At 35.2% G+C, this 13217-nt stretch overlaps 4 protein-coding genes and 1 long non-coding RNA gene across 10 annotated transcripts; 3 read left to right on the top strand and 2 right to left on the bottom strand.

Annotated features, from left to right (window-relative positions):
• Positions 1–1918: 1918 nt before the first annotated feature.
• On the top strand, positions 1919–5186 carry AT5G43670 (Sec23/Sec24 protein transport family protein). The gene is made up of 2 exons (NM_123733.2): positions 1919–2895; positions 3220–5186. Exons 1-2 carry the CDS (start codon positions 2176–2178, stop codon positions 4882–4884), a joined length of 2385 nt encoding a protein of 794 aa, NP_568626.1. The 5' UTR covers positions 1919–2175; the 3' UTR covers positions 4885–5186.
• Positions 5187–5313: 127 nt separating this feature from the next.
• Positions 5314–7939, top strand: AT5G43660 (2-oxoglutarate (2OG) and Fe(II)-dependent oxygenase superfamily protein; the record flags this gene model as incomplete). 5 transcript variants are annotated; one of them, NM_001344497.1, is made up of 10 exons in its annotated part: positions 5314–5366; positions 5594–5894; positions 6220–6267; positions 6343–6519; positions 6592–6742; positions 6823–6909; positions 6995–7119; positions 7206–7327; positions 7404–7515; positions 7608–7827. In NM_001344497.1, the coding sequence occupies 10 exons, from the start codon at positions 5314–5316 to the stop codon at positions 7629–7631; spliced, it is 1200 nt and encodes a 399-aa protein (NP_001331776.1). The 5 variants fall into 5 exon arrangements, with proteins under 5 accessions (NP_001331776.1, NP_199179.2, NP_001331775.1 ...); NM_123732.2 differs by lacking the exon at positions 7608–7827 and having other exon boundaries at positions 7404–7572; NM_001344495.1 differs by lacking the exon at positions 5314–5366 and having other exon boundaries at positions 5517–5894; positions 7608–7939.
• Positions 7940–8037: 98 nt separating this feature from the next.
• On the bottom strand, positions 8038–8311 carry AT5G06535. Its single transcript, NR_142926.1, has one exon. It is a non-coding gene; the product is annotated as an other RNA (long non-coding RNA).
• An 801-nt stretch (positions 8312–9112) lies between these two features.
• Positions 9113–10779, top strand: BHLH92 (basic helix-loop-helix (bHLH) DNA-binding superfamily protein). Of its 2 annotated transcripts, NM_123731.5 has the most exons (3): positions 9113–9501; positions 10000–10290; positions 10498–10779. In NM_123731.5, the coding sequence occupies exons 1-3, from the start codon at positions 9151–9153 to the stop codon at positions 10597–10599; spliced, it is 744 nt and encodes a 247-aa protein (NP_199178.1). In that variant the 5' UTR covers positions 9113–9150; the 3' UTR covers positions 10600–10779. The 2 variants fall into 2 exon arrangements, with proteins under 2 accessions (NP_199178.1, NP_001330517.1); NM_001344494.1 differs by having other exon boundaries at positions 10000–10779.
• A 630-nt stretch (positions 10780–11409) lies between these two features.
• AT5G43640 (Ribosomal protein S19 family protein) lies at positions 11410–12607 on the bottom strand (the record flags this gene model as incomplete). The annotated part of the gene is made up of 3 exons (NM_123730.2): positions 11410–11787; positions 12324–12381; positions 12465–12607. 3 exons carry the CDS (start codon positions 12605–12607, stop codon positions 11539–11541), a joined length of 450 nt encoding a protein of 149 aa, NP_199177.1. The 3' UTR covers positions 11410–11538.
• Positions 12608–13217: the final 610 nt, after the last annotated feature.

Here is a 13217-nt window from a genome sequence, read left to right as displayed (position 1 = left end):
AATTGCTTGAACAAATTTTGAACATCCATCTTTAAACTCGTAATTAACTTGTAAAACTACGTTAGTATTACAAAACGAAGATTTAAAGTTTAAACACGTACCGTGTACAAAAGAGGCTGAAAATAATGATTATATTGTTTTAGCAAAAGATAGTGAAGTCTAAATTATTGTTTTATGGTATTGTGTCAATGAACATAACTTACGTATCTTTGGTTCGAATTTGGAAATGCATAGAGGCTGAAATGATGATATCAAATTTACATTATTTTGTATGGACTTGCTTTGATGTGCTTTTTTTCAAACAAAATAATTCATTGACAATTTGATAAAAACGTAATCATCAAAACCGAGTTCATAAACTAAAAAGCAAATAAAATACCAAAAAGTAATTAAACTATTAAATTTTTGAGTAAGATCAGAAAGACTCTTTGTTAGAGCTCATCATAATCTTAAACTCTTCAAAGTTAATAAAACTATCACTTTCTTTATCAACGGCTTAACCATCGCAACACATTCCTCTATTGTATACTTTTTTCATAACAACTTCTTCTTGATCATCTTTTTCTCCTCCACCATTAACCATCAAGCATGAAGGAAACTCCACATCATCAATTTGACCGCCACCATCAACAACAAGAACTATGAACATCTTATCAATTTCTTCAGATGTTATTTTAGGAGAAAAAACGCGAATGGCCTCCTCAAATTTGTCCCATGAAATTTTTCCATCTTTATTTTTGTCAACTCTCTCGAAAATCTCTGCCATAGACATTGTGATGTATGTAAAAACAATTTTGAGGAAACTGAAATCCTATAATCTATATTTATAGAAGATGATTGTTATTGTTTTGATTCCTAAAAAATTTTGGTTTTTTGCTTTGATATGCTTATTTGCGGATATAATATATGAATATTTACCAAAAATAAAAAATCTTTCAAAAATATAACTTTTTATAATTTATATATTTTCCCCCTTTTTAGATAATATCTCTATAACTTATTACTCAATAAATTAATCATCACTATAAATTAATAAATTTCTCTGCTCCCGAGTTGGGGATAATGTAATATTAAAAATTTTTGAATAGAATAATAAGATAGTATTTTTTAAAAAAAATTCTATATAAATATATGGTCTCATCAATTTCATAAATTAATAATTATAAAAAAATAAGAAATCAAAATGTATATATTAATTTGTATTCATTTTTAGTAGAGTTTATTTATAATTTGCATATATATATAAAAAAAATATTTAGTGAAACATGACTATAATATTATTTGTTTTTTTTTATTTTTTTTGGTGGAATGTATTCCTTAAATTTGTATCAATTATTTGTAGAGTTCGTTTATAATATTTTACTAAAAATACATAAAAAAAATTTGTGTTATTTTTTCAAAAGATAATAATTGTAGTTTCAGTGATGTCGGAGGTCTGTTGTGTGAAGCCGCACCACATTGATCATGATCAATTGACTATCCATCATTTCACATCTCTGCTTACGATGTTGTTGAGAGTCTGTGAGTTTAAAAATGCGATCAAGTTTTTGAACTCAATACTTCATAAAGTTATACTAATGATGATCAATGCGGTGTTTGGATTTTACAAGTTCAAAAATTTTAAGTTCATAGAAACTAGTTTGATCTTCGAACACATCATTACAAAACAATTGTAAATTTTTAGTAGAGTCCTTTTCACCTTCTTTTGTCTTCAATACAACTATAAAAACCAAAATTTTGTTTTATTAGTAAACAATAATAATAGTTTTATTTGTAATTGGTTATTCAAATATATTGATTATAACGGCAAATATTCTTTTATGATAAATGAAATGTTTGATAAATTATAAAAGTAGCCAAATGTCTTTATAAATTAATAATATTTATTGATAAGTTAATAAAAATTTACAGAACCCAAATCTTACTGTAGCTTTTTTTAGATAAAACCGAATCTACTTCTCATGGACAGACTCCGAAAGTGTATATATATCAAAGAATGTTTTCTAATCCTTCGCCGGCCGGAAAAAAATCTACAAACTCCGGCGATACCCTCTACTCCGATTCTCACTTCCCCGAGAAACCAAATCAAACTTGATCTGAGAATCTTCAACAACACTTTCAGATCCATGAAAACGGATTTGAAAATCCCCAATCAGTGAAATCGAAGATCTAGTTATGGATTTCTTAGAGCTAGAAGCGATCGAAGGATTAAGATGGTCATGGAACTCATGGCCAACTACAAAATCCGATTGCGAATCTCTCGTTGTTCCATTAAGTATCATGTATACTCCATTGATGCACTTCTCTGAGCTTCCAACGATTCCTTATGATCCATTGATTTGTTCTCGTTGTGGAGCTGTGTTAAACCCTTACGCTCGTGTTGATTACCAATCTCGAATCTGGTCTTGTCCCTTTTGTTTTCACAAAAACCTTTTCCCTCGTTCTTACTCCGGAATCACTGAAACTAATCTCCCGGCGGAGCTTTTTCCGACTTATAGCGCCGTTGAATACTCTCCGCTACCGTCGCGTCAATCGGGTTCAAATACGACGACTCCGACGGCTGCTGCGAGTTGGAGTAATGGGTTTAATCAAGGGGTTAGATCAATGCCTTCGAATTCGTCTTTTTCTTCTCTTGCTTCTTCTACTGTTGGAGGTGGTGGTGGTGTGATTAGTGAGCTTGGACCTGCGTTTGTGTTTGTTGTTGATGCTTCTATGGTTGAGGATGAGTTAAGAGCTGTGCGGAGTGATGTTTTGTTTGTTATTGAACAGTTGCCTGAGAATTGCTTGGTGGCTTTGATTACTTTTGATTCTATGGTTAGGGTTTATGATTTGGGTTTCTCTGAATGCTCTAAAGTTGTTGTCTTTCATGGTGAACGTGACCTTTCTCCAGACCAGGTAAAAACCCTTGAACGTTTTAGCTTCTTTCTTGCACAGATGGTGCGATTTGATTAGTTAGATGCAAATGCTTAAGAATAGTTAGATGCAAATCCTTGTGTTCATTTTGAGGATTGTGTTGAATCATATAGTTTGATGACTTTAAGTGAGTTGAATTCTTCATGTGTAGTTAGTTGATTGCTGTGATTTGAAACAAGTACTCTTTTTAGGCTTCTTCATTTTTTAGTGTCCTGCATCATGATTGTTGGTGTCAATAGATTGTTCTTCTTAGCTGTATTGAATTTGACTAAGTTTCTTTCTTTTTCATGGGAAAATTTTCATCAGATACAACAATTTCTCGGACTTGGATATTCTAAGCAGTTTCATCATGGAAAGATGTCAGCGATTCGAAAGCAAAGTTTCTTGCTTCCGTTGGTGGAATGTGAGTTTAACTTAACATCTGCGTTTGAAGAAATCATTCCCTTGGTTGATGTCAAACCAGGTCATCGGCCTCATAGGTCAACTGGTGCTGCGATCTCAACAGCATTAGGACTGCTCGAGGGATGTTCTGTAACCACTGGTTCTCGGATTATGGTTTTCACATCGGGGCCTGCTACAAGAGGCCCTGGGATCATCGTGGACTCTGATTTAAGTAATTCGATCAGAACTCACAGGGATATTATCACTGGTCACGTGTCTTATTACGATAAATCTTGCGGGTTTTACAAGAAACTAGCGAAGAGGCTCTGTGATTCGTCCGTTGTTCTCGATGTGTTCGCTTGCTCTCTTGACCAAGTTGGAGCAGCGGAACTGAGATACGCAGTGGAAATGTCTGGTGGATTTCTCTTACTGGGAGAGACATTTGAATCCGAGCAATTCAAAAAATGTCTGAGACATATATTCATCCGCGATGCAGATGGGAACCTGAGTATGTACTTTGATGTGTCTTTGGAAGTTGTGACGACTAAGGATATGAGAATCTGCGGCGCACTTGGTCCGGTTGTGTCGCTAAGACAGAAGAACGATATAGTGAGCGAAACAGAGATCGGTGAAGGCGGAACATATATGTGGAAAACGAGCACTGTCACGAATAAGACTTGTGTTTCATTCTTCTTTCATGTGAGCAACGAACAGAATCGAAAACCGCAGCCAGGTTCTGCGTTCTTCATTCAGTTCATTACTCGGTATCGGTATGGAAATGGAGCAATGAGGAAACGGGTTACAACGGTTGCTAGGAGATGGGTTGCTGGTAAATCGCCAGAAATCTCGTCAAGTTTTGATCAAGAAACAGCTGCGTCAGTTATGGCGCGGCTTGCAATTAACCGAGCAGAGGAGTGTCACGCTAGAGACGTTATTACGTGGTTAGATAACGGTTTAATCCGGTTTGCTTCACGGTTTGGAGATTATATTCAAGAAGATCCATCTTCTTTCAGGTTGACTCCAAACTTCTCCCTTTATCCTCAGTTCATGTTCTATCTACGAAGATCACAGTTTCTTGACGTCTTCAACAATTCCCCGGATGAAACCGGTTTCTTCCGGTTAATGTTAAACCGGGAAGGAGTGGTAAACTCAATCATCATGATTCAACCAACGCTTCTCCGGTATTCATTCGACGGACCACCGGTTCCAGTCCTCCTCGATATCCGGTCAGTGACTCCAGACGTAATTTTGCTATTTGATTCATACTTCTACGTGGTTATCCACCATGGATCAAAAATCGCCCAATGGAGGAAACTTGAGTATCATAAAGATCCATCCCACGAGACTTTCCGGAACCTTCTGGAAGCACCGGAAATCGATGCAGCGCAGTTAGTAACTGATCGGATTCCAATGCCACGGATTGTACGGTGTGACCAGCACGGTAGTCAAGCTCGGTTTCTTCTTGCCAAGCTCAATCCTTCAGTAACTCAGAAAACAGATCATACCGGTGGTTCAGATATTGTTCTCACTGATGATATGAGTCTTCAAGATTTCCTAGAAGATTTGCAATCTCTGGCAGTGAAAGGCTAGGAAATGTGGCAGCAAACCTGTAAAATTGGTTTGGATTTTAATCGGTACAGGTAATGGTTTTGACTAATTGGGTTATACAAACAATTAATATTGGTATTTAGTCATTATCTACACCTTATATTGTCAGGTTTTCTGAATCTTATAGATTGATATGGAAATTCTAAATGTATGATTTGGTTTGGACCTGATTTGTTATACAGAAAGGTTTTGATCTTTGTGAACACTACTGTAATTGTCCAATGGGATAAAAGAAAGTTTCCAAACTCAGGCAAAACCCGTTGATACGTGAACTATAAGTGAAAGCATTAGGAAACTATACACACCTATGAGACTGAGACATCTCCTTATACAATTCTTGTAACTTTTATATTCACTTTTCTGAAATTGTTTTAGCGCAAACCAGCCACAAAAATACAGTAATTCTCCATCATGTTCTTGGTTGCTAGTAACCGGGAAATATTGAAAGGGATCTTAACCGGAAAGTACCGAAATTTTTTAAGTAACCGATTCGAAGCATTTTTGCTTTTTTGGGCCGTTATAATGGGCCGATAATCCACAACGCCATATCGCGTGTTCGAAAACGCGCCGATAACAGAAAAAGCCAATAAATTCTCGGTGGGAAATAAATTGGTGAAATTTAACGGAAACCCCAAATTCCAGAATCCCCAAATCGAGAGGTTAAAGAAACTTCGATTTTGATCTTTCGAAGTGATCGGCAAGAGGTGACGGTGGACGGTGACAGAACTGTCGGAGGTAGAGATCATCAACCACCGGTGACTACTACTGCAGCGGCGACAACAAAGATGGCTATCCCGAGGCTGAGTCTTCTTCCTAACAACGAGCACAATTCTGATAACTACGAAGATCTGGAACTTGAATTTAGCTCTTCCGTATTAAGATCCCTAGAGAGGTACTTACCGCCGGAAATACTCACGGCGAATAGAGAAGAGAAGGCCAAATTCATGTCAGACATTTTGCACAAGTACATTTCCCGCGAAGAATGTGCCAAAGTAATTGCTCTTTCTTTTTGATCTCAATCTCTAAAATTGAAATCGGTAATAAGAAATTACGATAGTGATCTTTAGGTTTATCTTGTGATGATGAACAATTAGAGAGATCGATGTGAACAGAAGTTTCTGATGATTTATTCACAAAAGCTATTACATGATTATATAGCTACAGGAGCGTATCTAGTTTCCTAAAGAGATACAATTAGAATCAATTACGTTTAATGTACATTATGATGATTGATATGAGATCATATCTCATTAGATGAACACATAGAATCAATCCCACAATTTCTCAGAATAGTTTCATGTCTGTTTAATGTTCCAGGCTATACGGTTCAAGAACTATAGGGAGTGGATAATGTCCAATTATCAGGTGAGGAGACTTTAGCTCGTCACTTAGATTGTTTTCTTGATGCAAATAGTTTTGAAATGTTTCCTTTTTCTGCAGCCACGTTTCAGGGAGTTGTATAAACTTGATCCCGAATCGTTATTGCTTCCGTGTTTCCGCAAGGCGGTCAGAGAAAACACCGAGGAAAGCTTCAGACGTATAATGTTTGAACCGTTTCCTGGTGTTTACGTCTTTAAAATGTTTCAGCCTGACTTCTTTCAGAAATTGCTTGTTGAGGTAATAGTAACAAACACATCATCTTGCCACTTATTCTCTGCCCTGCTCTTACCTCTTTGTTTGATTAATCAGGTAGAGAATATGAGAAAGTGGCTTCATGAGGCAAAATTGATGATCAGGAAACCAAACAATAAGAGTAAATATGGTGTTGTGCTTGACGACTTTGGCATGGATATCATGCTTAAGCCACTCGTGGAGGATTTTATCTTTCCTATTTGCAAAGGCAAGGCGTATATATTACTTAAAAATGCATTAGAAAGACTTTTAAAAAGTAACATTAAACTTCACTATGTTGTTTTGCAGTATTCTTCCCTCAAGTGTGTGGAACAATGTTTGACACTCAACATGGATTCGTTATTGAAAATTGTGAAGATAGGGATGCTGAATTAGGTGAGTCCCTTTTGATTTTCTGATATTACTTGAGAAAACCAGAGTGAATTCTTTAATCTGGTGCAGTGATCTTTTAAATCTGCAGGCTTTCATGTGGAAAATTCAGACATTACATTGAATGTTTGTTTGAGTAAACAAAGTGAGGGAGGGGAAATATTATTCACAGGCACACGATGCAATAAACATTTGAAAGCAGGTCCAAAGCCAGAGGTATGTGAGTCCTCTTACGTTCCTATATTCAGTAAATGGCAAAATGGTTAGCTAATAAAGGAACCAATTATTTCTCACTGAAACAGGAAATTTTTGAGTACTGTCATGAACCGGGTCAAGCTATACTTCACCTTGGCTGCCACAGCCATGGTGCAAAAGCCGCCATAACATCTTGTAGTCGGGCCAATATGATTCTTTGGTGCATAAAGTAAGCAATCATGAAGCTTGCCTCAGGATTTCAGATCACAACTAAAACACCTTTTCTTCTGCATTTCCATTTGCAGCTCTTTGTTCAGAGAGATGCAAACTTATGACAACGAATTCCGAGACTGGTGCGGTCAATGCGCCCGTGAAAAGAAAGAAAAGAAAAGCCAGAGTCTTGCTTCCAAAAGAAAGGTTAAGAAAAGAAAAAAGGACATGATTTTGCTCAAGTTTATAAGATGTTTTGTTTGAGCATGGTTATGAACCTGTGGGGGTCCTTATTGCAGGAGATGATTAGGATAATAGAGTGAAGCCGAAGCCCGCTGAAAAAAATGAAGTCTATGCTTTGAATTTTGACTCTTTACTTGGAAAATAACACTGAGTATATGTAGAATCATTTGATGTAAATAGGTCTTTGTGTCTTCGAATTTCTTACATTACTACTATGTACATGAAAGTTACCAGTTACATGTTTAGGATCGGCTATATGTTTACAGTTTACTCGCCGTATCGAAGCAGTGTTCAGTGTCAGCTGAAAAAGAGTACATATAGCCGGTCCATTCGGTTAGACTCATGAAAACCGGTTTAGTAATCATATGTTTACAGTGTCAGCTTTTTTTTTGAAATGTATGATTTGGTTAACCGGTTTTAAAATTGTGAACCAATTCAATTGTGCAATTCCGAACACTAGCGATTCGAAGTAGAGAAAGTAACATTGTACCAAGCTAAACCAACGGCGATGAATGCTAGAACCGCGATGTGATGTGTGATTAAAGAGAAGGTTAGGAGGAAGTAGAGGATGATAAATTGATTCGGAAATGTGTGAGGTTTTGTGTGACGCGTGTGGTGGCGTCGGCGATGGACTAGCGGCGCTGGTGATTGGTTGTGCGGTTTCTTTAACGCCGGAGATTACTTGATTCGCCACCATTGTTGCTCTGGATTCTAGAAACTTCTGAAAATCCTAAATTCGTTGGGAAAAGAGGAGAAAGTCAAACTGATTCATGAGAAGTTAAGAAAGCCCAAGCCCATTAAATTGAGTATCACTTAATTCGTTATTTATACTAAAAAAGATCGTTTTCTAGAATCGAAGTTGGTAGTGTAAAAGAAAAAGAAGTTGAAGAAGCAAGAATTTTCCATCGAAGTGGTCAATTATCCGAGTGTAGTAAAGATAAAATCTCTTATCAGAAAATAAAATAATCGAAGTTGGTCAATATTTTTAGTCAAGTCATTCACACGAGGAAATTTCCCACCCAAGAGTTAGGATACGTGGAAAGAAAATCTCAATGACTAATGTGTTACAATAATTAGACGAAGAATAAACTAATGCCACACACACACACGCACAAATTCCACTTGTGATGACTGATGAACTTAATTATTATTATTAAACCCTAAGGTTTGATAAAACGGTATAGGGCCGGCTCTTTTCTTTTCTCCACGGTGTTGTGTTTTTTGAACTCACAAAGGAGATTTTGTACTTTAACTTCAAAAAGAAAATTGGTTAATTTGAAAACAAACAAACAAATAGTTATAGCTTTTACGCGTCACGTAATGTCTAAATTTTGTTGCCAAGACACGTCACTTGACTTTCTCTAGAGTTCACCTTTGATACATCATTTGACTGTCTCTGGTTTTCTCCTATATACGTCACTTCATCTAACCAAGAAGCTGAGAAAACTATTCATTGACCACGTTCTCAATATGTTTCACGTGTGTTAAATCAACAAAACCACACGTGATTAAATCATAATAGGTATATAGACACACCACACAAAAGACAACATCAAAAATCACACAAATCAAGATTGTCAAACACACTAAGAGAGAAAGATGGATAACTTTTTTCTAGGTTTGAGTTGTCAAGAAGAAAACAACTTCTGGGATCTAATCGTGGCCGACATCTCGGGTGATAGAAGCGTCAGTGTACCTATCAGAAGCGCCTTTAGGTCATATATGAAGGACACGGAACTGAGGATGATGTCGCCGAAGATATCTTCTTCGAAGGTGAACGTGAAGAAGAGAATGGTCAATCTTCTGAGAAAGAATTGGGAGGAGAAGAAAAATACGGTGGCTCCAGAGAAGGAAAGAAGCCGGCGACATATGTTGAAAGAAAGGACGAGAAGAGAGAAACAAAAACAGAGTTACTTAGCTCTCCATTCTCTACTACCATTTGCCACTAAGGTACCTTGATTATTTGTGTAATATTAAACTTGAAACGAACTTTATTTTTCTTAATGACTTGGAAAGAAAATCATAGTAGTTCTAACAAAAATCCGAATTTTTACAGTTCAAAATGGCACACAAAATTAGATATTCGGTAGAAATGGATTAGATTCATGGATACTAAATTTTCAGAATTTCGACTACTATGTCTGTTCACTGATCTTTGATGTTTGTATGCTTAATTACATGCATTGATCTGGTTTTAGAAGCTTATCTTAAATATCTATAAATTTATATTGAGTAAGGTATAATATAAAGTTTTGAGTATGATAAATTTCCAACTACAATCATTTGTATAAAATGTTTGTAAGTTTTTGCACTGGAATCTTTTCTTTTATCACTATTTTCTTTTACTTAAGGATTTTGATATAGAAACAAGTTTAAAGAACATCATAGATTGATATCGAAACAAGTTTCAAGACCATCATTTCTCCTTATATTCTCATTTTATTTCAGAATGACAAAAATTCGATTGTCGAAAAAGCCGTGGATGAGATTGCGAAATTACAAAGATTAAAGAAAGAACTAGTGAGAAGAATTAAAGTGATTGAGGAAAAATCAGCAAAGGATGGTCATGATGAAATGAGTGAAACAAAGGTTAGGGTTAATCTAAAAGAACCTTTGTCTGGACTAGATTCAATGCTTGAAGCGCTTCATTATCTTAAATCAATGGGAACAAAACTGAAAACAGTCCATGCCAATTTCTCTCCTCAAGAGTTTTCTGCGACCATGACCATCGAGACTCAGGTACATATTTAATTCGATTCGAATTGGTTGAATCCGGTTTTGGTTTCTCTTTGGTTATGACAACTTGACAAGTACATAAAGGTAATAATAGGTAGGTTGTTTTGTGTTAGTAGCAAAAAAAAAGTAGATGGTTGTATGTTTTTTTAATTAAGTAGTTAGATCTGTATTAGTGTGATGATATTAAATTTAAAGTTAACTTTTTGGCAGATTAGAGGAGAGGAGGTTGAAAAGAGAGTGGAAAGAAGACTCCAGGAAACTGAATGGAAACTTCTCTTTCTCCCAGAAGCTTCCTTTTACAAAGACTACTAATTCTGTTGACTTTCTGTCATTAATTTTCTTTTGTATTTAAATTTGTATATAGTTAAATACTTAAATTAACTGGTCATTGCTTTATTGACACACATAAAGAAAAATAATGGGGCACACTACTTTTGAGTTTTGAGTTTTGAGGTTTGAAAAATAAAACTAAGAAAATAATATTGATAGAATATAATAGAAAATTTATCAAGTATATAACCATATATAGTGCCAAAATTTGCAAATTGTGTGATAGATAATTTGGTAAATATGTAATGCATTTTATCAATAAAAAATACCATAAAATTTGATTAAAACCAGCATAAAAACCTATCCCAATTAAAGTTTATTTTGAAAAATAGAAATTGGAAAGTTCAATACTTTGGCTATTATTATTTATTATTCAATACTATTTACTACGTACACTCTATAGTAAGAGTTTTTAAACATACAATGTTATTCTTCAACTTAATACGTTGCTGGAACAAGTAAACAACTCAAAACATTAAATAACTAGGAACATAGGGATTAATATATTTGTGCGTTACAATCTTAATAATTGTGAACTAGTACTATCTTATTAGCAAATACACTTGTTCACCATGTGGTTCATTATTTAATTACTTATGAAATCGCCAAAAAAGACCATAGATTTGTCATAGGAAATACAAAAATGGATAATAAACTTTCACCTACCGAGTCAAAACAAGAAGGAACTAAACAAGAAAACAGCTCCTTCAACCAAAACTTTTTGCATATTTATCAAATATTTGAAAACTTTAAATTTGGTAAAATGAATGAGGAGCAAAATAAGATAATTTAACACAGTACTCAAATCTAAACCCTCCTGGTGGAGTTAAACAGAAAGTCATCAAAATAATTATCGAAATTAAGACTTAAAAATGAGATCAAAGTCATCTAAGAAGATAGATATGGAGATAAGTAGCTTCTTCACTTGAGAGGGATAAACCTGGAGGAATTGGTAGCACCAACACCAGGCCTACCGTGCTTTACCGGTTTGTATGAGATTGAGAACTCAGCCAAGTAATGTCCAATCATCTCCGGCTTGATCTCGACTTGGTTAAAAGTCTTTCCGTTGTACACACCAATGATGCTTCCAATCATTTCAGGCACAATGATCATGTTCCTCAAGTGTGTTCTCACTGATGCTGGCTTCTCACCAGCTGGTGCCTCCATTTTCTGCTCAAAGACACAAAAATCATTGACTCTTTAGTATTTTAAAACCATTTGGTTGCAGAGAAACAGCACATTATTCTATATATGGATACATAATAAGGACAATAGCACAAAAGTGGGGTATAGATTATCTGAGTTATAAAAAAAATGACATTATGTATAGTCGCACTCAAGACATTCTAAGACATAATCTTTATTGTTTAAAGCCATTTGGTCACAAAAATCGAACGCAAAGTTGCATAGGGAAGAATGCATATTTGCATAGAGAATGAAATACCAAAGTAACATTATCGAAAACCGGGTATAGATTATCTGAATTAGTCACACAAGACTAATGCATAGAATATAAAAACATGCTGATAATCTTTTAACTAAGAGGGATAACACGATTCTATTAGCCATAAAATAAACCATCAAAATCGCTCAACTTAATGAGACATATAAACATACAAGATACACAATTCCTAGATTTGGACAATTGAATATGTTGTTCAACAAACGTAACATTTAATTAGTGATGTGAGAAATTTTGATTTTACCGCTTTGCGCAATTTCTTAATCAAAGCCATAGGTTTTCTGGTCAATCCTCTAGAAAACCTTTAAAGACAACAAAACACATCATCAGTCTCACAAAACCAATTAGACAAAAGCTTTTGTTTGGTTCAAAGAAAGAAGGTAACCTTCTGCGAATACGGGAACTGAAATGTTTGACAAGATCTTCGATGGACATGTCGAGAAGCGCATCGAGATCGACTCCTCTGAAAGAAAACTTTTTGAAGGTTCTCTTTTTCACAATTCCAGCCGCAACAACCTCTGGTTCCATATCCACAAAGATTGGAACTGACCATTGTTGGATCGATGAAACCCTAAAAAATCCACAAAGCCTCAAAATAAAACAATGTATGCGCAAAAGACAAACAACTTAACTTAAGCACCAAATAAATAGGTAGCGCATCCTGTAACCCTAAAAATATTTTCTTTATGTTCTCTTTATTTTTTAATATATTTGGGCCCATATATTTGGAAAATAAGGCCAAGAGAAAATAAACATATTAAATAAAAAAAATAGCTAGATAACCCAACAATGTATCATTTTCCAGAATTTATTAAGTCTAATTCTCAAAAGTTTGAAGGTCGATTTGATGAATTTTTAATTACTGCAAAGTTCAGGCTAATACAACTATGAACTATCCAAGCAAATAATTAAGTGGTAGTGAATAGTGATCTAGTGTACTTATCTAGCTCTACAAAATATTCATGATTTTTGATAAATTATGATCGGTATTTCAATAGGCTTACCTCATCTACTTTACTTCATGTCAAGGCAACACTGACAAGCATTACAAGACAAACTCCTATAGCACCAAACCATCATACTTTGTCTCAGCTTGCACTAAAATTTCTAAAGCGATTGCTCATGTGAGTGAACCAAT

This window comes from Arabidopsis thaliana, chromosome 5 (genome assembly GCF_000001735.4).
Source record: "Arabidopsis thaliana chromosome 5, partial sequence".
Classification (NCBI taxonomy): Eukaryota; Viridiplantae; Streptophyta; class Magnoliopsida; order Brassicales; family Brassicaceae; genus Arabidopsis; species Arabidopsis thaliana.
The sequence above is the reverse complement of the archived record's forward strand: the minus strand, read 5'-3'. Positions and strand labels throughout refer to the sequence as shown.